Source organism: Pleurodeles waltl, chromosome 3_1, assembly GCF_031143425.1.
Source record: "Pleurodeles waltl isolate 20211129_DDA chromosome 3_1, aPleWal1.hap1.20221129, whole genome shotgun sequence".
NCBI lineage: Eukaryota > Metazoa > Chordata > Amphibia > Caudata > Salamandridae > Pleurodeles > Pleurodeles waltl.
This window is the reverse complement of record NC_090440.1, coordinates 674,936,104-674,961,979: the sequence shown is the minus strand read 5'-3', so window position 1 is coordinate 674,961,979 and position 25,876 is coordinate 674,936,104. Positions and strand designations below refer to the sequence as shown.

At 45.7% G+C, this 25,876-nt stretch overlaps 1 protein-coding gene across 3 annotated transcripts in view; it reads right to left on the bottom strand.

Annotated features, from left to right (window-relative positions):
- Positions 1–6,310: 6,310 nt before the first annotated feature.
- The window catches only part of LOC138284468 (uncharacterized), a 146,471-nt gene continuing 126,905 nt past the window's right edge, over positions 6,311–25,876 (bottom strand). For all 3 annotated transcript variants that reach the window (XM_069223254.1, XM_069223255.1, XM_069223253.1), the window contains 3 exons: positions 9,223–9,379; positions 7,988–8,145; positions 6,311–7,147 (listed from right to left, as the gene is read on the bottom strand). In XM_069223254.1, the coding sequence (XP_069079355.1) occupies positions 6,686–7,147; positions 7,988–8,145; positions 9,223–9,379 (777 nt within the window). In that variant the 3' untranslated portion in view covers positions 6,311–6,685. The remainder of the gene's footprint in view (positions 7,148–7,987; positions 8,146–9,222; positions 9,380–25,876) is intronic.

Sequence of the window (25,876 nt, the reverse complement as noted above, 5' to 3'; positions counted from 1 at the left end):
TGGAGGCTTTTAGGATGGTATTGGGTTTCCGAATAAACCTTTTGAAGTCCCAGGCACTCAGTCTCACGTTCCCGAGGGAGACGGTGAACTTACTGGCACAGCAATACTCCTTCCAGTGGCAGAAGGATTCCATCCCATATCTGGACATCTGGATAGCTAGGACAGTATCAGAATCAGTAACAATGAATTATCAGCTTCTCCTTCTGAGTTTCAAGGCAGACTTGTCCAAATGGAAACACCACCCCATATCAAGGACTGGCAGAATAGCCGCCATTAAAATGTCGGTCCTCTCTAGGGCATAGTTTCTTTTCCAGGCTCTGCCAGCCGAGCTTCCTTCCGGCTCTCGCCAGGCGCTGCAGGGTGAAATCAACCTCTTCGTATGAGCGGGTTAAAACCCAGAATGGCTCAACTCCTGGCTTACCCACCCCGCACGGGGGTGTCTGGGAATCCCAGACGTTCAGCAATACTACAGGGAAACCCATCTTAGGTATCTGGTGGAGTGGTCCAGACCAGACTCGGACAAGAGCTGGCTGTTTATGGACCATGCAATTGCGGGAACCCCCCTTTGTAGGATTCTATTCCTACAGTGCCTCCATTGACTATGGGGCTTGTACTCGTCCCCCGTCACTAGAGCTACTATGAGGGTATGGGACCAAACAGCACGAATAAGCAACTTAACCTCCTTTCCCCCTCCCCTGGCACCCATCGTGGAGAACCTGGATTTCACACCGGGCCTGGACCACGGTGCCTACCACTCTTGGACATCTCTCTCATGCCGCTCCATTGGACATCTGTTTGACGCAGAGAGAATACTGCCCTTTGAAAACTTAAGAAGGACCCACTCTCTTCCGGAGACGGAGAGAATGCATTATCTCCAGATCCACCACTGAGTAATCCATCCCTCCATTAGGGAGAAGGTATGTAGACCTCTCACCCAATATAAAAAATGGCTATTGACAAAGACAACAGACAAACATTCCATTTCAGAGCTCTATGATCTGCTCCAACAGGCAGTCCAGATACCCAAAATCCCGAGTCAGGCATGCTGGGAGGCAGAGTTGGAAAGATCCATGAAACCCGGGCTTCGGGAGACGATCTACTACCAGGCGCGCCACACTGAGCGTGCTGCGCAACCAGCACAGTTACTGCACTGAAGATTACTACCTACTTGTATCTCACCCCAGCTCCATCAAGTGGACCACTCATGATCACCCCGCTGTTGGAGGGGTTGCGGTGACCTGGGTACCCTGACCCATATTCTATGGGAATGCCCGAAGCTGTCTTAATATTGGGAGGGAATCTTAAACGACATCCATCACCACTTGAACACCCAACTACAGCGCTTACCAGCCTACATCATATTGGGCCTACCAAACCCCTTGACATTCCTGCTAAAGTCCCTACGGGGCCGACAGATCGGCCTAGCCTTAGGGGCGGCCTTACAAAACATACTGACTCACTGGGGAACCCCTCAGATCCCTACACAGCTGGGATGGTTACACAGAGTATGGCTGATCTTGGAGATGAAAAAGCTCACTCTCACCCTCAAGACACAGGGGCAATCCTATAGGGAGCTATGGCCCCCCTTCCTGTCCTTACTTTCTGGGAAGTTTAGAGAACTGACTTGTCATAAATACCTGCGACTTCTCCACTTACAAGCTAGGGAGAGCCCCTAGAGTGCAGACCGGAAGGTAGCCCTGTCAGAGATCATACTCCTAACCCTGCTGACATGCTAATATGCCGGCGCACCCGGGGGGTGAGGAAGGAATGGGGGATGGCTGGTTGCCTGTTTGTCTTTATAGGTTTGGTGGGTGCTGCGACACCCTTCGAGATCTTTTTTTGACACTGAAAATTAATAAAGATATTTGCACCATAAAAATTCATATCTTGACTGCTACATATTGGATTTCTGTTGTTTTGGTCTTGTTATAGTCATAAAAGTGGGCTTTATATTTCTAACCAGGTGTGGTGTCTGTTTGTGTCGTTTTAACTGTGTTACTGTTTTAAGTGTTGCATAAATACTTCACAAATTGCCTCTTAAGTTAAACCTGACTGCTGTGTGCCAAGCTGCCAGAGGGTGAGCACAGTTTAAGGAAATAGGCTGTCCTTCAAAACATAAATCAAGCCCTTAGTCTTTTTTTATGGAGCTCAAAATACTCCAGGAGCAGGCAAGTCTGAAGCTGTTTCCGACCAAGTCCACTCGCAATATGACACCTTAGGAGCGGAGTCCTGCTGAAGCTCTGAATGGTTTTTAAGTCCAAACATGTTCTAAGTCCCAACTTTTCAGACCTTCAGGAGCCGCTCTTTTTGGTCACGTCTATGCTTCCAGGGCCTCAGGGATAGGACTCAGGGGCCAAGCTCAATACAGCAGAGTCTACAGCAGGACCAGCCTTGGCTCAATTGCTGCTGGTCAGCTGGGCACTTCTAGGAAAAAGCCTCTTGCAGCTTGTTGTGTATCAGTAGCTGCACAGGAGGTCATCCAACTGACCCACAGTGTCTGCTTAGTTCTGAGTAGCAATGAGAGCAGGCCCAGCCCTTCAGGTATCCACACAGGTCTAAAACAGCAATTCCAGTCTTTTCTGTTGACCCACAGGTCCAGAGAGTATTCTGATGACCTGTGGGTGAAGTGCCACTTGTGGACACTCTCTAACCAAAGAGAAATAAGTTCCTAAAGGTTACCTATCCGACTTTTGCAGCACATCCTATTTGCCTTTCTGCATACTATCCCATGGTGCACTATTGTGAGTCGAATCCAGGGAAACAGCACTGTTTTGCCCTTGGGGACTGCTATTGTGCCATCCAGGAGTGTATTCAGGGAAATGAGCAGCCCCCTACTCCTCAACTAAGCCAAAATGGTTCTGGGGCCCGATTCCCTTCCCAATGGGATGGTGCCAAGCTGGTGATAGATGCCCAGGTAAAGATGCTTCGCTTACCCGGGTCTCCCTCTACACTAAACTATAAATTGGCAGGCCTCACCCTGGTCTCTTTCAAGTAAATGTAGTTACAGAACCCTTCCCGGCTGCCCTTCTATAGCTGATAGGAATCACATATCCGAGCATCTGAAAAAAAAACACTGATACTCCAGGGAAAGATGCGGTGCATGGGTCAGAGCGGCAACTGCCATCTCGGTTTCAGCTAGCCTAAACCTTATGGACAGCCCACATAGAAACTGGTTGTTGGTTGAGTTCATTGTAGACCCTGCTCAAGTAACAGCCACAATCCCTGTCAGGGTGGACCACTAAAGTTACTAAAGTAACCTGTGCTTAACACTCTGGTAGCTTGCACAAAAGCAGTCAGGCTGAACTTAGAGGCAATGTGTAAAGTATTTATGCACCATACAAACAGTAACAAAGTGAAAACACAACACAAACAAAAAAATACCACACCAATTTAGAAAAATAGAGTAACTTTTCATAAATTATTTGACACCAAACAGCAAAAATCCAATCAGTATAAATGGAGGTATGTTTTATTTTTAAGTTTAAAGTGAAACCTAGCACCTAAAGATCAAAGGGCCAACCACGAACATCTAGTTGCACAAGACCAGGGTAAAGACTAAAGTTATGGCCAATGGCGATGGAGAGCAGGTCAGATACAAGGAGTGGATTGGGGCTGGTCTGCCCTTACCTTCAGGCTTAGAAGAATTTTGATGGAAAAAGGTCTGAGAAGGTAATGTTCAGCAGGGCAAGGATGCAGGCAGTGTCTGACGAGTAGGCCTCACTGTTGGGGAGCTGCAGGGCAGAGTCCTGATGATGTTTTCTATGGTTGGACTTAGGGGGTCATTCTGACCCAGGGTCGGCGGGAGCACCGCCGACAGGCCGGCGGTACTCCCAAGGGCATTCCGACCGCGGCGGTAAAGCCGCGGTCGGACCGGCAACACTGGCGGTCTCCCGCCAGTGTACCGCCGCCCTTTGGAATCCTCCAAGGCGGCGCAGCTAGCTGCGCCGCCGAGGGGATTCCGACCCCCCCTACCGCCATCCAGTTCCCGGCGGTCCGCCCGCCGGGAACCGGATGGCGGTAGGGGGGGTCACGGGGCCCCTGGGGGCCCCTGCAGTGCCCATGCCACTGGCATGGGCACTGCAGGGGCCCCCGTAAGAGGGCCCCTACAAGTATTTCACTGTCTGCTTGGCAGACAGTGAAATACGCGACAGGTGCAACAGCACCCGTCGCACCTTCCCACTCCGCCGGCTCGATTACGAGCAGGCATCCTCGTGGGAAGGGAGTTTTTCCCTGGGCTGGCGGGCGGTCTTTTGGCGACCGCCCGCCAGCCCAGGGAAAAACTTAGAATACCCTCCGCGGTCTACTGACCGCGGTGCGGTATTTCGGAGGGGGGAACTCTGGCGGGCGGCCTCCGCCGCCCGCCAGATTTAGAATGACCCCCTTAGTCTCTTTTTTAGAAGTCGAAAATCTTCAGTGGGAAAAGCTGCAGGCTGTAGCCAATGAGGGCTCCACAAGGCCTAAAACCTCTTCTCAGAGGGGCCACTGCACAGGATTTACAGCTGTGAAGAAGTATGTAGCAGGAGCTGCCACCTAGTCAAGCTGACTGGTGATGCACCTTGGGCTAGGCCAGTTGGTCCCAGTTTCCTCTCAGTTATCAGGGCAGCTTTTAACCAAAAAATGTCCAAGTCCCAAGTTTTGGATTTTGGCTATCTGGGCACCTTTGGTAACACTTCCAAGGGTCCAGTAATGGATGGACACCAATTGGAGGGTCAGGAGTTACTGAGGCTGGGTCAAGGTACAGTTTTGAGATGGCTGGAGCCTTTTCTGTCCCTGAAGCTCTGATCAGGAGGCCAGCCAACTAGTCCTTGGAGTCACTCTGATAGCCCTGGGTTCAAGAAGTAGGACAAGGCTCAAAAAGTGGGATAGGCCTCTGAGGGTTCAAGGCAGGCTTCAAGTAGGACAGCAGTCTGTCCAGATGCAGAAAAGCAATCTTCTGAAGTACACAGCAGATCACAGCAGCAGGTAGGCCTCTGAGAGTCCTTCCGCAGGTCTAGAAAGTGATCTTTAGTGTGGGTCTGAGTGTCCTATTTTTATACCTGGTGCCTTCGTTTAAGTAGGAGAAGTTTTTAGAGATTTTCCTTTTAAGTGCTTGTCATTTCCTACCTCTCATGTCCTGGCTGCAGCCCGACTACAGGCACAATGAGGTGGGGCACAGTCTATTGATTTGCAAGTTGAGCTGTAACCAGCTCCACTGCAACATCCTGCCAGTGACAACCCATCAAGGCACACCTAATCCCTCTATTGTGTTGCTGTCTGGAAGATATAGACAAAGTCCAACTGCCAACTACACCCGGAACAGGCTCCAGGCATCAAATATGGCAGGAAAATGTCAACTTTTTAAAAGTGGCATTTTCAAAATAATGACTTAAAATCCAGCTTTACCATTATAGAGGATTTTAAATTACAATGTCCTAGATACCAAACATGAAAGTCCCACTTGCTCTCAATCAAAAGTTAGCACTTCCTTATCCATATATATATACCCTTTCTATGTAATCATAAATCTATAAATTTGTTACTTTACACCTACTGTAGAAGAGAGAAAAAACACTCTCTCCAATGCACTACTCTGCTTCACCCTATACCTCTCTCAATCTATCCTCTGCCTTCACTCTCTGACTCATCCCAAAGCTCACCCTACTACTATGATCTCCAAAATAAGCCTTTCTAGACTCTTTCCTCATCTATCCCTCCTGGCCCATCCCAAACCTTATTTCCCTACTATGATCTCCCAAACACCCCTTCTAAATTCTTCCCTCATGTATCTACTATGATCTCCCTAATTCCTAATCCCATTCTACAGATTCTTCCCTCCTCCATCTCTCTTTTTTCTCATCCCAAACCTCACCTTACTACTAAGATCTCCCAATTAACACTTTCTACATTATTCCCTCTTCTATCTCTCCATTATTCTATCAATCCAACTAACAGACTCACATGTCCACCTCTCAAGTTAACTCATATTTCCCTATGCTAATCCACCACTAATCCTTTTGGGTTCTGGAACAGCATGGTACTTGCCGAAAAGTGATTTGACTCCTCGTCAGGGGTAGTAAGCCCTATATTAATACAAATACAATTTACATGTGCTATAAACACTGATATACTGCATCTTTCTTTTTTCCCTTCCCCACTTTCCTGTACCCAATAAAGAATGTCACTCGGGTCTTGTTACAAAAGGCCTTCACTTATGAGTCAGAGAAAAAAAGTAAACACTTTCCTAAAGCATTTAACAGGAGCAACTAAGAAGAATCCCTCTGACTTTTGAAACTCTATCTGTGAAAAAACATATCATGTTGCAAAACAAATATCCAATCTCCTCTTTATTGTTAATTTTCAAAGTGAACTCCATCAAGTGCACCAGGGGTGCCACAGCATCCCTTGCACTCCTAGTTCCAGCTGCTTATTTCCTACGTAAACAATACTTTTACTATTTCTTCCTCTCAAACAATTGTGAGACTGAGATGTGGCTGCTTCCCTTCCATAATCTATTCAAAGGCCTTTAGAGACTCCTTTAAGTGCCCTCTAGCATAGCATCAACAACATACTTCAGTAAATTCTTCCCACCAGGTTTTCTAAGGTAGAGTGATATAATTCTCTCAATCTTCTGAGGTAAATCCCTTTGCTTCCTTTTTATCTGCTCTTCTTCCTGATATTGACTAGACTCCATAATTTTTAATACATCTCAAGCAACATACTCAAGTAACTGCTCATCTACCAAGATTTCGCCAATGCCTTTCTCTTCATTAGAAAGGACCTCTGTTAATTTCGGTAGTTCTAGAACAACCTTTTCAATTAACTCCTTCCCATCAAGCGTTTTTTCACTGCTACCCCCCAAAATGGAAAATGTCTCTCTGCTCTCTGATACATCTGCAACCAACTTCTCAGATAAGCGCTCCTTCGCTGTGTTTTCTTCTGTGCCCTTGTGAAGACTATAAAAGGACTCTGTATCCTCCAGGGCAACTCCAACAAAATGTTCAGGTAAATCCTTCCTATTGGAGATTTCTTGGATCTCCTTTGATAGAGCAGAGGGATCTTCATTACCTTCTGGGGAAACCCCCTTCATCATCTTCTTCCCACTTTTCCTCTGCCCTTGGAAAGAGGGCAGTGTCACCCTGGGGTCCAAGAGATTCAGCACAGACAGTTTCTGTGTGATCAGGTCAAGGAAAATACTGAAGGGAGAGGGTGAATCAAAAACAAAGAACAAAGGGTCATATTTACAAGCTCCCACCACCACCGGAGCTTCACTTTTTATGGTAAAACTGGAACACTCTTTAACACAAGCTCTGCACCGAAAGTCACAAACTTTAGGAAACTCATCCTACGTTCATACAGCCAAGCCCTGTAACTTGATTCCTGCTATATGAAGAAGTGGCAATCACCGGGGATTCTTGAGGGCCCTAATAACTTGACTCTTCCAGTACTCATCATCCAGTGATACAGATGACCAATTTTTTTAATAAGAAACATCGGTATGAAGGAACGCTTACATTCTCACACTCTTTGTGAACACCTCACACATATGGGCACTCATGTACATTGCACCATGTTGGAAGAGTGTCTGGACCGCACACACCTGACCCAATATCTCCAGCACATGACAAGCTACATCCAGCATCCTATCAACCATGCATTATAAGGGTGCCTGGAACTGGATGCAAATATAAGCACTTTTTGGCTTTATCTGCGATATAGATAGATAGATAGATAGATAGATAGATAGATAGATAGATAGATAGATAGATAGATAGATAGATAGATAGGATATTCTCTACAATACAGTTGTCAGACTGTGATAAAACCTGCATTTGAGTGCCCTGCTAATAACAGTCGCTTGCCTGCATTGAGGTTCAAGTAGAGCAGTGTGCTTGCACTGCTTTGAAGTGAACTTACTTTCTGCGTTTCTACTAAGTGGAAGTCACATAGTTTCTCCTCCAAAGTTACCCACTGCAACACGTGTGCTTCAGTGGCTTAGCCAAAAGGATACATTTTGGCCACTCAGCGGTGGCAGACTTAGAACTGATGGCGGCTGCGTGAGGCGTAACGTGCTGCCCGATCCGGAAGGGTGGAAGTATAGGTGGGCCTTGGGGGTGAACAGGTGCCCAAGCTTTGTGGGCATGTACAGGGCGGGAAGGCAGACATCATCTGAAAAGAGAAAGTGACAGCTTGAGCCAATAAGGAGAAAAAAGCAGGGAGAACAAGAGTAGGTGAACATAGATTAGTTGTAAATGCAGGGAAACAAAGAAGGAAGACCGAAGAAAGCAGGAGAGCTAAATCTCTGGAGAAGAGAGGTAAAAAACAGGCACAGACCATCTGTGTGAATGAAAGAGGAAATGCACAAAGGAAAAAAAAACGAATATCAAAAAACGTGAAAAAGTGAGAAAGAGAGAGGGAGTCGGTGTTAGCAGTAAGAGAAGGTCAAGAATGACATGCACTACTGACAGAACGAACATATGTACATTGGATGAGTGTAGGAAGTGTGTGAACTGTGGAGAGATACTGAAGAGCAGAAGGAGGGCAGAGACTGCAGACACGTCAGAGAGGGTACAGGCATGAATAGAGCAGTGACAGCAAGAACTCTGCAGTAGGCCACGAGTGCAAACAGAAGGTGTGGAGCATGATTTGACATGGAAGACTAACAGGAGAACTAAGTTGAATTATCTCAACTCTCCAGAGTGGTAGATGCAGCTGTGTGAGTCTGAAGTGTAATCATCCTGAGTGTAACTGTATTTGTGACTAAGCCCATCCACACTGGTGCCTATAACAATGGTGGGAACGCTTTGTTTGAAATAAACTAGTTCACAATAGTGTGGTGCATTTGTGTGTGTAATGAATTCCTTTTCCTCCTGTGGGTGCAGTTGTGTCTGACTGAAACCCAATCACACTGAGTTCAGACCAGAAGAGGGGTGAGTGGGTGAGTGTGTGTGTCTTAATCCCACTCCCATTGGTGGGTGCACTGATATGTAACTCATACTGTTGGGGCAGTTGTGCATCACTGAAACTTATTCACACTGGTGTGGTGAAGCAGTCTGCATGACTAGACCTTTAAACACTAATTGGTGCTGTTGTCTGTTGCTAAAATCAACCACTGTATGTGTGAAACTATTTGTCAACATACCTCTTCCACACTTGTATGGTGCAGTTAATGATGTTCACAGTGGTTGGTGCAGCAGTGTGTGTATGAACTTCATTTGCACTAATAAACTTATTTCAGCTCAGCACCTTGAGAGCCTGTGTCCTGCTCGGATGGTGCTTGGATCCGGCGCTGGCTGCTCAGTTGACGCTCCAGGCACTCGCTGGAGGCCGAGCGAAGCTTCTCCAGTGTGTTTTGTTTATTCTTCTGCATGATGTCTTGCAAATACTTCATCCGCTGCCAGACCTAAGGCAGAAAAGAAACACTATAGGCAGGATCATTCTGCTTATAGTTACAGATCTGTAATGCAACCCAGATCTCAGAGGAAAGCAGGGTTTGTTCAGACATTCCCAGTACAGGAAGATGCTGATGGGCACTGAAACTCAAGATTCAAAACAAGAACTGTCCTATAAACAAAGGGTATTTATAAATGCAAGAGAGCAAACAAATAGTAATCAGAGGCCTGCTTTGAGATGGAGATCGAAGACTGACAAGACAACGAATTGCAAATCAAAGATATGCAGGTCCTGAATGGGCGTATGCAACAACTAGTGATCGGCAAAGTGAATTTTTGATCGCGAGATACCAGGTCAATATTTTGGCACGTGAAGTTGGTCAATGACCTGAACTTTGAGCTGAACTTTGAGAATTCTATGAAACTGAAAAGAGAAAAGAGACAATTGAAATAACCTGAAGAGACCTTTGAAACGAAACAGATTTCACAAGCTGCTAAACCGATTTTGACAAATTGCCAATTTTGACAAAAGTCCTGGAAAAGAGACTGAAAGCTGTAAATAATTGCCAAAAAGATTTTTGTTTTGCTGCATAGTAGCATTTATTTTTTCCTTTTCTCCTTCTACTTTCCGATTCTTAAGAGATCATGAGTAACCACAACGAGCAGTTTAGAACGTATAGACGTTGTAAATACGTAGGTATTGGATTAGCAATTGTGTTTATGATAGTATGTTTGCTACTGATTTTGAGTATGAGCTTTCTTGATAAAATTGTAGCTAATCATACCTCTGCATTAGAAACTACTACGACACTTACCGAGTTAGACAAGATTAGAAGGGATGAGACATATTTACACTTAGATAATTCACAAGGAGATCTTTCCTCTAATGTTTTCTATTGCTCACTGTATGAGTATGTTGAGACAACGGATGTGAGAGAATGTAATGTTTGCACGCAAATTCCTTCACCAGTAGAGTAAGGGATAACCTATCAAAGCTTGCCACTAACGTATGGAATTTGTTGCAGTCTTCTATTAACAAGGTTCTATAACCAAGAATATATACAATATTTGTATTCCAGTCATGATGTGGCGTTTTCTTTTTTTCCTATTATTAAATACCTAAGTAGAGTACCTAGGGAAAATAAAGTAGAAGTAGTGAGAGGTTTCTTTGAACCTGCATTAACATTTGGCACAGCTTATGCTCATTGTAATAATCTCACATGCTTGTTTACACCGATAGAAAAGAGTTTTCTAGACCAAACTGATGACAGGAGGAAGGCATTAAAGGAGAAATTAGATAAGGGTTTAGTGAAAAGGACATTTAGAAATGACTATGCATTTAGAGAAACCAAAACACAAGGGAAGTTAGCTTTAGATGCCCAACACGTAGAGAAGCTTTGTATATATATGCCAAAATCTAGAACTGATACATTATTTGTGGGAACGAGTGAATGCAGACATGTGTTTCTCTTCCAGAGTAAATGGACTTTTATGTTAAATGGACAAGACCAAGCAATTCCAGGTATTTACTACATATGGAGATCAAATGATTATTACCGTCTCCCGAGAGGAAGGTATGGAACATGTTACTTGGGAATAGTTTTTCCAAAGATTTATCAACTTAAGAAGTTAAATGAGACACCTAAAATGAATAAATTACATCTTGCTAGTCCAAAGAAAGAATCTTACTCTGGCATAATCGGATATATATTTGGAGCAATGATTCCCTCAGTGGGAGTTATCCTAAATTCCATGAAAATGTGAAGGTTTTCTACTTTTGTGGATAACATACTGACTAGTTTTTCAGGAGCCATGATCCTAATGGACACTGAAATGGCAGCAATAAGATCTATGACTCTTCAGAACCGCCTTGCTTTAGACATCCAAGGGAGGGCGGAGTTTGTAAAATGCTGAAATTGCAACACTGTTGCACATTTATTCCTAACAATAGTAGGGAAATTAGAGGTATATTAACAATATAACTAATATTAGTTCTGACAAAGAAGTTCTGAAAGAACGTAGAGTTTGGGAAAAGGTGGCTAAGATTTTGCTTCTGTGGGAAATTGGCTGGGCAACCTAGGGAAAGGTATAATTATGAAAATAATACAGATAATGTTGATTATTATAATTTGTATTGTTGGATTATGGCGAATTGTAAAGTATATACTGCGATTAAAATGCAGAAATTAAAAAATGATCAGAGGAGGGAAGAAATTAAATTAGAAAGATATTTAAGAGAAACCTGGGAAAGAAAAGAAATGTAAAGGATAATAATGGAACAAAATATTAGGTTAACAAAAATTGTGTTGTGTGATGTAAAGTGTGATGGCACATTTAGTCATCAGCGAAGGGATTGTGAAAGCTGAATTAATTACTACTGAAATTTGCATTGATTAATGGTTAAGGATTACATGAATTAGGCTAACATAGCTAGTGAGTCTGGGAGAACGTGCCCACTTGAGTGGCCACCATCAATCGTACGACAACTAATAAGGAATCCTTATAGTTTAAATAATTTGCACATACCATAATAATGTATTAATATTATGTATTTGTCTAGAATATATGAGCATTGATTAACTGTGGAGTTTTGGGCCTAGTCGACTAAGACTCATGTTAAATTGCACGGCATTAATAAATCATCGTAAATCTCTTGTCAAAACAGAAAATACATTTTTCCCATTGTTCACACAGAGCTGACCAAGTGATTTGTAAATGTCTTAAAACTTTCTCATGAGAACTGCTTGTTGAAATGTCCTCTGCTAGGAGTTGCTACTTTGTAATTTTGATGCATGAGAAGGTGATGTTCCCAGGCCTGAACAATGGCCTCACTGACTACAGATAGGATTGCAACTAAAAAGTTACCTAATGAAGTTGACGATGGGAACGGGAGAAGAAGAGCCAATCATCGACGTGTGAAAGACTCTCTAGTTATATTTTAGATTTAAGATTTAGAATCTATTGGTCCTGCTGCGAACATACGATTTCTTGACCAATGACAGCGTGAGAAAATGCTTTATGGACCTTGTATATCTAGACTACACTTTGCAGAGGGAAGAAAGTTGCCTTTTCCTTCTAGTCCTGTTCAGGTCCATTCCCTGTCTTTCGTCAGTCAGTCCAGTAGTTCTAGCTTATTCTATCCTATTCTTGATCCTTTAGCAGTCCTGTTAGAAGAGTTGAGCAGTTCCTGATGTTTCTTTCCCTCATGACTATCCTTTTAGAGTAATTGTGTTAATGCGGATTCCTTAGCGTGATGACCTTTAAGTTGGTTCAGTTAACTTAGATCCCAACCTTGGCTCAGCCATTTCCTTTTAATGTCCTGTTGCTGTCGCTGACCAGACGGATGTCCAACTGGCGAAAAGAGATTGCAGCTTGCTGATCCACTGGGGAGAGGTATAACAAAATGCTATTGTTTCTGCTTTAGAGTATTGTTCTTTTATATTAGGTACCAACCACTATTTTGATAGAGCCCTAGTTAGATGTTTTTCTAAATTAACTTTTGACAAAATTACACTTCCATAAAGCCCAAACATGCCATACGAATTGGAGGGTTAGTTAGTGTGTCCCATGCCTACAAATGTAATTACCTAAGAATAGATTTTGTTCACCTGTTGAAATTAGATGTATGTAATCTGTGGTTCAGTTATTGATGCTACTATTTTGTACTGTAACTCTTGAATGTTTGATATTAAACGCTTTAGTTAAATTGAAATTCTTTCAACACTTTGGTCAGCCTGTGTTGTTTGTACATGTTGTACATGCTGGTTTTGAGACTGATCTATGTGATATTAGCATTGTTAATATGGGGAAATAAACTGTTATTATCCCGTGCTGAACTTTGTTTTTGCTGGTTTTAGGACTCTAGGCACTTCACCACTGTTGACCAGTGCTAAAGTGCAAGTGCTTCTGTCTAAATTGGGTTGGTAATTGGTTTATCCATGATTGGCAAATTTGATTTACTAGTAAGTCCTTAGTAAAGCGCACCAGAGGTGCCAAGGGCCTGTAAATCAAATGCTACTAGTGGGCCTGCAGCACTGATTGTGCCACCCACATGAGTAGCCCTGGAAACATGTCTCAGACCTGCCACTGCAGTCTGGGACTGTGTGGGCAGTCTAGAACTGCCAATTCAACCTGGCAAGTGTACCCAGGCCCAAACCTTTACTTTTACTACATGCAAGTGCTACCTTGGGCACCCCTAAGGTACGCCCAAGGGAGCCCCATGGGCAGGTTGTAGTCTATTTAAAAGGTAGTACATGTTCTGGTGTATTTTACACAGCCTGACTGTGTGATACTGCTAAATGTGTTTTTCTCTATTGCGCTGCCTGTCTCTCCCATAGGGTAACATGGGGATTGCATTGAAATATCTTTTAAGTGCAGTTTCCCATTGGGAGCAGACAGAGCTTTGGAGTTTGGGGTCTCTGAACTCACAATTTAAAAATACATCTTTTGGTAAAGTTGGTTTTTAGATTGTACGTTTGAAAATGTCACTTTTAGAAAGTGGGCATTTTCTTGCTTAACTATTCTGTGCCTCTGCCTGGCTGCTGAATAGTCTCTGGGTCAGACCGACAGTTGGGCTGTTTGTGAATTCACTCTAGACAGTCACACTAAGGGAGCTGAGGTGAGTCCTGCATATCCTGATGGGTCTCCCTGGGCTAGAGTGGTGGGAGGAGCTGACACCAGCATATGAATAGGGCTGTCTCCGACCCACTAGTGTATGTCTGGGGCCAGAACAGGGAGAAGCAGGGTCTTGTGCACTACAAAGACTTTCCTTTGACGTTTACCTACATTAAAGGCAGAAACTGAGTATAAGTATTAGACTGCTGACCCCACAACTTCAGAACACTTCTGGACTGAGGACATTCTGCCAGGAAGAAGAGCTGGATGCTTGAGGAGGGCCTGCCACTCTGCCTGTTGCTTTGCTGTGCTGGCCTGCTGCTGCTACTTCTGCCCTGGGAGGGAAAGGAACTGGATTTTGCTCTCTACATCCTGCTTTCCAAGGTTCTCCAAGGTCTTAAATGGAGCTTGCCTCCTGTTGTGAAGTCTCAGACATCAAATACTTCACCTGCCAGTGCCTGAGCTTTTCTACTGAGAATCCTGACTTGCTAAGTGGTGCCAAATCCAGTTCCTGCACCCTTGAAAGTGGAGCTGGTGACCTAAAGAAAAATCCATGCAGACAGCAGTTGTGGCAGAAAAATTGACACAGCGCCTGCACCGCAGCTGAAAACTCAGTGCAGCGCCGGCGAAATCGACGCATCAACTGCTTCAGTGCAGATCCATTGTTGCTGCGCATCTGGATTTTCCACGCATCGTCACTGGGTGTCAACTCTTCAACATCAGCACAAGGAACCGAGGTAGTGTGGCCGGAAATCAACGCATCAGGGAAAGAATCGATGCATCATCTACCCGGCAGGGAAAGAATCGACGCGCTGCCTCACTTGCGAGTAGGGAATCAACGCATTTCTTGCTTTTCTGACACATCACCTGTCCTACAGCTTTATTTTTGACGCATACCAGGGACTTTGTTCTAAAATAACTTATCCATAGATTCTCATGGAGTAAGACTGTTTTAACTTTAAAAATTGATATCTTTTCTTGTGTATGTTTGATTTTTGTTGTTTTGGTCTTGTTTAACTTAGATAAATATTGGCTATTTTTCTAAACTGAGGTGGAGTACCTTTGTGGTGTTTTTACTGTGTTACTATGTGTGTGGGTACAAATACTTTACACATTGCTTAAGAGATAAGCCTGACTGGTTGTGTCAAGCTACCAAGGGGGTCAATTAGGGGTTATCTTGGATGTGTGACTCCCTTACCCTGACTAAAGTGAGGGTCCCTACTTGGCCAGGGTGTAAACTGACTGCCAACTAGAGACCCCAGTTCTAACAAACATCTTCTGAGGAAAAATAGTTCTGGGAAGAGCTAAGTATAAAAAGTATGTTTCTACCTCCTGCTGTCTGTTGTTCTCTGTTTGTATGTGTAAGTTCAACATGCATGTTACTGGATCCATCTAAAAAACAATTGTCAAGAATGCCAGAATGTCAGTTTATTTTGGTGCACTTTGCAAGTTTTTCACTTGTAAATAAAGCACAACTTGCAGAACTGGTGTTTAACGCAATGAATTCCCCATGCTTTGCATTTTTTACCTGGTCTTTTCCCCTCATACATTTAGTCCGTTTTGACTTGACAAAATCTGCAATAGACATTACACTACTTTTTCTGTACATTTATGGATTTCAATTGCAAAGAACGTAAACTACTTTTTGTTTTCATTATTGTTGATGAAGGCTTCCACTAATGGAAATGTGTAGTCTGATTTGTAAATATTGTGGTAGAGCTCCTGAGTTCTTTGTTTTTAGAGGGTGAATGGTGCTTCAGAGGTTAGCCAATATGCAGGGGCATTGTGTCAGGTAGACAATATGAGCAGAAATCTACTTGTTAATTATATTGCTTGTGGATTCTCTTAGCTAAATCTTAAAATGTTGAGCCTAGTTTACAAGCAGATTAGTTATGATATTTAATGAATCCCTTTGGTTGAGTAAAGCTGGTTTGTTGCTTGTAAAGCAGATCTCTGAATTCAGAGTAACATTAATATTCCTCAAGTCTTTCTCCCTCTTGAATATGATTGCTGAATTGCTGGGCAAGATATCAGACAAGTAAAGATTAACACATTGGGATTCTCATTTTCTTAAGTGATCTGCAAATACAATAGTGACCTTAGTGAAGTATGCAGTGAATCTGATGATTTTCTATGCTGTGGAATTTTTCTTGATGTTCCAAACTTGAGTTCTGTCCTGTAGTGTATCCTGTGTCAAGGAATCCTCAGTTACTTTATTAAAGTTCCCTTGATTCTGAAACCTCTTGGCTGATTCTTCATATTTGATTGTTAACTACAACCTCTTTTTATGCACGGAAAGTATCATTTAGCTATGTTTTAAGTTTGTTTGGTGATAGCTTATTACTAGCAGAACGCATTTAATGGCTGGGGTTTTTCGTGTAATTTAATGTTAAGGCAATAGTCTTTTAAATCTATATTTCCTAGGGGTGTAGCCAAGATGACGGACATGTAGGATGTGCTGAGGGCTCCTCCACAACTAGGACTGACAAACTATATTTTGTGGAGTCCCAGGGCTCCTAAACTCACCAGATACTGTCCAGAAAGTCACTGCAATACCTGGCCTCTACTCAGGAGACTTAACTTTCAGCAAGTTCTGGTGTGGCCCGGAGCGGACAGAGTAAGATGGTGGCTGATAGGAGGTGATCGGTGGGCTCCTACACGTTTGACTTGGCAACCGGTGCTGTGAAGGGTGAGTCCAGCAGTGAAAGGGGCCTGGCAGGCCAGGGGCATAACAGGCTGGTTGTCGCTGACCAAGGCCTGGAGCAGTCCCCATACGTCCTCTCACCATGTGGCTGCTTTCTGCAGGGGCGGCCTGATCTTGGGACATTGTGGCCTTCTTGAAGTTGCTGACCTCCTTTGGTGTCCTGCCCAGCAAGCTTCTGCACGTCCGACTTGGCAGCCAGCGCTGAGGACAGAAAGTCCAGCTTTGAGAGGGGTCTGGCGGCATAACATACAAGCTGCTGGGGACTGAGGCCTGGAGTGGTCGAGTGGTCCCTGTGCGACCTCTCACCACGTGGCTGCCTTCTGTGAGGGCAGCCTGATTTTGGGGCCTTGGGACCTACTCCCATTTTGCAGAACTACTTCTGTGCACACCACTGGGTTGTGCGGCGCTAGGGAGTTTGGCTGGCCTGCCCTTGCCATTGCCCAGTGAAATCTGTGGCCTCCCTCACTTCTCCTTTGAGCCGTGGAGACATCTACCATCAGCAGAGCCAGAAGGCTTTGGTGCAGACCCTGAGAAACAGCAAGCACAGTGCCCAGTTTTACTGCAGGAGGTGTGGGGTTGTGACACGCATGCGGGTGTCCCAGGGAGGGGAGATTGGGGCAGGGTGGATAAGAAATTATTATCTTTTATTGAACGTTTCCCATGGGTGCCCTAAAGCGAGATTGTCCACCTCCCCTAGGGAAGTTTCTGCACATGAGCCCCAGACAGCTCTATAGAGACTTGGGGAGAACGCCACCGGACCTTTGCCACTAGCACAACGAGCTGGAAGACGTGAAGGCCTGTGGGCCCTGATGGTGCTTATTCCATAAACTCATTGGCAGTGGGTGTGTATTCTGATGGGAAAAGGCTCAGCAAGATTGACTTTGACTAATCCCACAATGGCACCCACTAAAAGCAAGAGGGAAAACTCTGTTGATGACATGCTCACCGATCCACTCACATTGCCTCCAAGGAGCATGCAACAGCTCCCCAGACACCTCAAAAAGCAGCTTTGATAGATGAGGTAGACCGGGACCCAGCACCAGTGACATGGGCCTTCCTCACATTTTTGTTTAACTCCTTCAAAGTGGACTTACAAGAGCTCAAGGGGGACCTGTCCCAGGACCTGAAGGAGGTGTGGCAAGACTAGAGTTGAATGGGAGACCTGGTATCCATGCTAGAAGACAACGAGCATGCAAGGGTTGAAGAGTCTGATATATTGTGGCAGGAAGTTCTTACACAAGTGACAGGCTGACCTCCAGGCCCAAACAGAGGACCTAGAGAATAGGTCCTGATGTAACAATATTCATTTGCAGGGAGGTTCGGTAGGTGCTGAGGGGACGGACATACAGAGCTATGTCAAGGCATTTTCCCACTTCATTCTAGGCTGCACAGAGGACACCACTTTGCAGCTCAACAGGGTCCACCGATTGGGTCGGCCTGGGAATGGTAATGCAAGGCCTCTGGAAATCCTGGCATGTGTGCAGCCTTGCACGACCTTCAATATAGAGGCCATAAACTGGCGCTCTTCCAGACGATACCACAGCTCACCCTACAGCAATGCAGAGAACCGTTTACTTAATTCCTGCATTGTAAAAATTTCATATGGTTGGGGCATCCCTTCAGGCTTCATTTTTGCTGGTAAGGCCAACACCACCAACCCAAAATGCTTGTGGAGGCATATCACATCTTGGGTCTGTGGGGAGAGTCCCCCCTCGCTCCTCACCTCCCCCTTGCGCACTTCATACTGCCAGAGAGCAGCTAGATTGAAGAGATGCCCTCGCCCCAGGCTTAGGGAAAGTGCCCAGGAACCCCAGGCTGTGCTGGACAAACTGACATCAGAAGCTGGCAATGACTCTACATGACCTGCATGACCTGCAACAAAGCTGACACTCAGCCCATCTGCTGTGTACATAACCATTGGGTGTTCCCTCCATTAGATTAACTGTGGCAGTAGAGGAGTGCTACCACTCTCTCGCTCTCAGAAAGATAATCATCACCTTCCCGACTGGAGCATGCCCAGCTTGCTGTTCTCCACTATTAATGGAATTTGTTTACAATTCTGTTTTATTTGCTGTTGTGCTGGGGGTTTCTTTAGTATTCACTCTTCCCGCGTACATCTCCTGCACTGCAAAGCACACACATACCGGAGCCCTGGAGCCCTCGCTCTCCAGCTCTTACTATGCCCCTTGCTTGGGTGTTCTAACATGGGCTGCCATCATTGCTTACTCTGTGTACTGACACTATGAAGGTCAAGCTCGTCTGCCTCAATGTTAGAGGCTTAAACAATCCAATCACGAGGGCTGCAGTTTTATCTTTCCTGGAGCTGAGCGGCAGTGACATCGGCCTACTTCAAGAGACACATCTACTTGCCATGGATGAGAACAGAACGAGGTCCTGCTGGTTCCCTCGTCAATTTTTCTCCTTGGGGCACACAAAGAAGAGCAGGGTGGTGATACTGCTCTCAAAAGCCTTTTGAAGGGAGGTGGATTGGTGGGTGGCTAAATTCACAGATATTAAAGTTCGGATGCTTGCATATCGGATGCAGGCTGGTCACCTCCATGTGATAATTGCCTTGCTCTATACGTCTAACGACCAGCGGGAACAATTTAATGGAGGGGCCCTGACACAAGTACTGCAATCTCCAGTCATGGTCATTTTAGTGGGAGTTGACCTAAACCTTGTCATGAACAATTACTTGGATCGGTCGGGCCAGCGTTTTGGCAAAATTGGGGCTTTTTTGGCCAGAGGACTGAGGCAGTTAGGTGAATGTGGCCTGGGTGACGTATGGCGGCAAACCCATCCTACTGTCAAGGACTATAGATTCTACTTGGCAACCCGCAAAATATACACCAGCACTGACTACTAGATAGCCACTCCCACGATATAAACTTATCAAAGACATGTGCACTGTTCCATGTCCTTATTAGACCACACCCCTCTCACACTAGTATTCCAGGTTAATAAAGCTGACATTTGGCCTGCGCACTGGAGGCTCCACGATAGCCTCCTCTAGAAGTAGACTAATAGCACTACCTTAGAGGCATCCATTTCTGATATCCTCCTGAACAACAACACTAGGGAGATCCCTATGGCTGAGCATTGGGAGGCACTAACGGCAGTGGTTAGAGGGGAGCTGATAGCTATCTCAGTTGGGGATAACTGTCTTATCCGGGAGAAACAAGAGCAATTGGAAAAGATGATACTTCAGTCAGAAGCCATTCATAGGCGTACAAGGACTCCCCTGGGGGGGACTAGATAAGGCGCAGACACACCTCTAGAGACTGGACCTCAACAGGGCAGAGTACGCATTGGCACGTCTTAAGCTCAAATTCTAAATAGGGAGTAACAGATGTGGTTGAATGCTGACCCATGTCCTTTCGTCTAAAATGCAATTAGAAACTGTCAAAGTTATACACGATGCTGGTGGGGCTGAGATCTGTGGGAACATGCAAATAAAAACAAAACACTATACACGGCTCGCGGTCATCCTCCCAACAGTATCCACCTCTACTTGGAGAAAGCGCACATAACTACACTTACCTCAACACAAGCCGGCAGCTTGTAGAAATCTATTAGAATTGAAGAGGTGATCTCTGCCATTGCCAGGCTGTGGCCACTTCAATACCCTGGCCCGACAGCTTCTCTCCCCAACTCTATAAAACATTCTGCCACATGCTAGACCTGCTTCTCACTAGACTTTTCAACATTTTCATTGACATGGGGCCAATAACTTCACTATTGTTGAGGCCTCCACTACTATAATTCCCAAGCCTGGCAAAGACAAAAAACTTTGCAGCACTTACAGACCCATTTCTCTCCTCAACATTGACACTAAGCTGTTCACGAGCATTCTAGCACAACACCTCAACCCTCTAATGAAGGAGGTACTGCTCCTTTCCATCGACGCAGAAAAAGTGTTTGATAGAGTGCTTTGGTCTCATCAGTTTGTGACCATGAAGCTTTTCGGGGGTGGGGACAAGTTCTGCTGATGGGGTCAGAATGACTTTAGCTCCCCATGGGCCACTGTGAGGATCAACGGAGTGCTGTCCCGGCCTTTCCTCATTCAGTGAGGTACACAGCAGGGGGGGCCACTTTCCACTCTCCTATTTGCCCTTTACATGAACCCCTTGGCTCAGTGTGTGATAGCAGCTCCCAATAGCAAGGGTATACCCTTTAGAAGGACCACGGACACCATCAGCCTCTATGCTGATGATGTTAATATAGCACTCACTGAACCAATGTCATCACTATCCACTCTAGTGACAGAATGTAGGAGGCTGGACTGGCTTGTAGTGAGTACCAAGGGGTACTTACACCTTGCACCAGGCCCAGTTATCCCTTATTAGTGTATAGGGTGTCTAGCAGCTTAGGCTGATAGATAATGGTAGCTTAGCAGAGCAGCTTAGGCTGAACTAGGAGACGTGTGAAGCTACTACAGTACCACTTAGTGTCATATGCACAATATCATAAGAAAACACAATACACAGTTATACTAAAAATAAAGGTACTTTATTTTTATGACAATATGCCAAAGTATCTTAGAGTGTACCCTCAGTGAGAGGATAGGAAATATACACAAGATATATATACACAGTAGCAAAAATATGCAGTATAGTCTTAGAAAACAGTGCAAACAATGTATAGTTACAATAGGATGCAATGGGGAAACATAGGGATAGGGGCAACACAAACCATATACTCCAAAAGTGGAATGCGAACCACGAATGGACCCCAAACCTATGTGACCTTGTAGAGGGTCGCTGGGACTATTAGAAAATAGTGAGAGTTAGAAAAATAACCCTCCCCAAGACCCTGAAAAGTGAGTGCAAAGTGCACTAAAGTTCCCCTAAGGACAAAAGAGTCGTGTTAGAGGAATAATGCAGGAAAGACACAAACCAGCAATGCAACAACTGTGGATTTCCAATCTAGGGTACCTGTGGAACAAGGGGACCAAGTCCAAAAGTCACAAGCAAGTCGGAGATGGGCAGATGCCCAGGAAATGCCAGCTGCGGGTGCAAAGAAGCTTCGACTGGACAGAAGAAGCTAAGGTTTCTGCAGGAACGAAAAGGGCTAGAGACTTCCCCTTTGGTGGACGGATCCCTCTCGCCTTGGAGAGTCGTGCAGAAGTGTTTTCCCGCCGGAAGGACGCCAACAAGCCTTGCTACACGCAAATCGTGCGTTTGGCGTTTTTGGACGCTGCTGGGGCCCAGGAGGGACCAGGAGGTCGCAAATTGGACCTGCAGAGAGAGGGGACGTCGAGCAAGACAAAGAGCCCTCAATGAAGCAGGTAGCACCCGGAGAAATGCCAGAAACAGGCACTACAAGGATGCGTGAAACAGTGCTCGCCGAAGTTGCACAAAGGAGTCCCACGTCGCCGGAGACCAACTTAGAAAGTCGTGCAATGCAGGTTAGAGTGCCGTGGACCCAGGCTTGGCTGTGCACGAAGGATTTCCGCCGGAAGTGCACAGGGGCCGGAGTAGCTGCAAAGTCGCGGTTCCCAGCAATGCAGCCCAGCGAGGTGAGGCAAGGACTTACCTCCACCAAACTTGGGCTGAAGAGTCACTGGACTGTGGGGGTCACTTGGACAGAGTCGCTGGATTCGAGGGACCTCGCTCGTCGTGCTGAGAGGAGACCCAAGGGACCGGTAATGCAGCTTTTTGGTGCCTGCGGTTGCAGGGGGAAGATTCCGTCGACCCACGGGAGATTTCTTAGGAGCTTCTGGTGCAGAGAGGAGGCAGGCTACCCCCACAGCATGCACAAGCAGGAAAACATTCGAGAAGGCGGCAGGATCAGCGTTACAGAGTTGCAGTAGTCGTCTTTGCTACTATGTTGCAGGTTTGCAGGCTTCCAGCGCGGTCAGCGGTCGATTCCTTATCAGAAGGTGAAGAGAGAGATGCAGAGGAACTCGGCTGAGCTCATGCATTCGTTATCTAAAGTTTCCCCAGAGACAGAGACCCTAAATAGCCAGAAAAGTGGGTTTGGCTACCTAGGAGAGAGGAAAGGCTACTAACACCTGAAGGAGCCTATCAGCAGGAGTCTCTGACGTCACCTGGTGGCACTGGCCACTCAGAGCAGTCCAGTGTGCCAGCAGCACCTCTGTTTCCAAGATGGCAGAGGTCTGGAGCACACTGGAGGAGCTCTGGACACCTCCCAGGGGAGGTGCAGGTCAGGGGAGTGGTCACTCCCCTTTCCTTTGTCCAGTTTCGCGCCAGAGCAGGGGCTAAGGGGTCCCTGAACCGGTGTAGACTGGCTTATGCAGAATTGGGCACATCTGTGCCCAACAAAGCATTTCCAGAGGCTGGGGGAGGCTACTCCTCCCCTGCCTTCACACCATTTTCCAAAGGGAGAGGGTGTCACACCCTCTCTCAGAGGAAGTTCTTTGTTCTGCCATCCTGGGCCAGGCCTGGCTGGACCCCAGGAGGGCAGCTGCCTGTCTGAGGGGTTGGCAGCAGCAGCAGCAGCTGCAGTGAAACCCCAGGAAGGGCAGTCTGGCAGTACCAGGGTCTGTGCTACAGACCACTGGGATCATGGAATTGTACCAACAATGCCAGGATGGCATAGAGGGGGCAATTCCATGATCATAGACATGTTACATGGCCATATTCGGAGTTACCATGGTGAAGCTACATATAGGTAGTGACCTATGTGTAGTGCACGCGTGTAATGGTGTCCCCGCACTCACAAAGTTCAGTGAATTGGCTCTGAACAATGTGGGGGCACCTTGGCTAGTGCCAGGGTGCCCTCACACTAAGTAACTTTGCACCTAACCTTTACCAGGTAAAGGTTAGACATATAGGTGACTTATAAGTTACTTAAGTGCAGTGTAAAATGGCTGTGAAATAACGTGGACGTTATTTCACTCAGGCTGCAGTGGCAGGCCTGTGTAAGAATTGTCAGAGCTCCCTATGGGTGGCAAAAGAAATGCTGCAGCACATAGGGATCTCCTGGAACCCCAATACCCTGGGTACCTCAGTACCATATACTAGGGAATTATAAGGGTGTTCCAGTAAGCCAATGTAAATTGGTAAAAATGGTCACTAGCCTGTTAGTGACAATTTGAAAGTAATGAGAGAGCATAACCACTGAGGTTCTGGTTAGCAGAGCCTCAGTGAGACAGTTAGGCACCACACAGGGAACATATACATGCACACCTATGAGCACTGGGGCCCTGTGTGACAGGGTCCGAGTGACACATACATATAGGCCACAAACCTATGAGCACTTGGGTCCTGACCAGCAGGATCCCAGTGACACATAACAAACATACTGAAACCATAGTGTTTTCACTATGAGCACTGAGGCCTGGCTATCAGGATCCCAGTGAGACAGTGAAAACAGTGACAAACACCCTGACATACACTCACAAACAGGCCAAAAGTGGGGGTAACAAGGCTAGAAAGAGGATACCTTCTCACACAACCCCCCCCCAAACGAAGGACAATAAGGCTAACCTTGGCCAGTTGAGACTTTATTGTCTAAGTGGTGATAAGTAGAGAGTAGCTCTGCAATAGACTGGTTACTCCCTTTATCATCCACTATATGGTTACTTCCCTGTGGGGATGTAAACCACCCTGTTTGAAGTTTTTTAGCTAAGCAACAATGTGAAGATGTATTTTCAGAGTTTATATCAGTAAGTTTTAGTTTAGAGCAGTGGGAATTGTCCACTGAACCTATTTGTAGTGATGGAAATGCCAGACAGGGATGCTGTCTCAGAAAAGCCATAGCTGGGCAAAAACTTTGTCCATATGGCTGGAAGAGAGAACAGGGATGCTGTTTCTCTTGGGTTGGAGCAGGGCAGGGATGCTGTCCTATCAGCTCCACACTAGGGCAGGGATGCTGTCCTAAGTGTTGTGAGGCAGTGCAGAGTTTCTGCACTAAAGTTTCTCTGGGAGGGTTGGAGGGATGCTCCATGTTAACTAAAATGGTGCTCTTTTTCTCACCAATGTTAGTTATCCCACAGAGAGGTACTTCCACCTCAGGGAGTCCAGCTTTGCCAGCTGATGATTCCCTTGGAACAGGTGCCACCCCAGGAGAGGTTTCTCCCACCACAGGAATAGTATCCTGAATGGTAGGGTGGTTAGGGGATACTGTGATACCCTTTTTACCTGTTGATGGAGAGGGATCCTGAGTTTTCAGGCCTTCTCTCCTTTGCTTTTTCATTTCACTTGAAATGAGAGGGAACAATTCCTCAGGGATGCCCAGCATGGCTGCATGGGCATAAAACTCTACATCAGCCCAACCTGAGGCCTCTAGGTCATTACCTAAGAGACAGTCTACAGGTAAGCTAGGTGATACCACCACCTGCTTAGGGCCAGTAACTCCACCCCAACTAAACTGAATTATAGCTAAGGGAAGAAACTTAGTGGAGTTATGGACATCAATAATCTTATACTGTTGTCCAATGATGTGTTGTTCAGGAGGCACTAGGTTTTCAGTCACCAAAGTGAAACTGGCACCTGTGTCCCTGTAGGCCAAGGACTCAACACCATTTATTGAAACTGTCTGCCTGTACTTATCCATTGTAAGGGGACAAGCAGCCAGTGTGGCAAGGCCAATGCCACTAGGTGTGACAGAAACTGTCTTGGGACTGATGACATCAGTTTTCACTATGGACCCATAAGTGAACCCAACTACACCCTTTGCTTGACTGTTGCCAGCAGTCCCACCACTAGTACCACTACTGCTAGGGGCACTAGAGCTTGATGTATTAGTGGTGGTAGGCTCAGGGGGTTTACCTGGACAGGACTTATCCCCTGGCCTATGGCCTCTGTTTTTACACACAAAGCACCAGGGCTTTTTAATGTGTGCAGGTTGGGAAGAAGAGGAAGAATTTGTTTTATCCCCACCCTCTGAAGAGTGTTTAAGATTTGAAGTGGGATCTTTGGTTTTACCCTTATCCCCATGCTTATCTTGAGATTTTTCACCATCTTTCTTCTTATTGCCATCTTTGTCACCCCCTGTATGAACTTTTCTGTTCACCCTTGTTCTGACCCATTTGTCTGCCTTCTTTCCCAATTCTTGGGGAGAGGTCAGATCAGAGTCTACCAGGTACTGGTGCAACAAATCAGACACACAATTATTAAGTATATGCTCTCTCAGGATTGTGTTATACAGGCTTTCATAATCAGTAACTTTACTGCCATGTAACCACCCCTCCAAGGCCTTCACTGCCTGGTCAATGAAATCAACC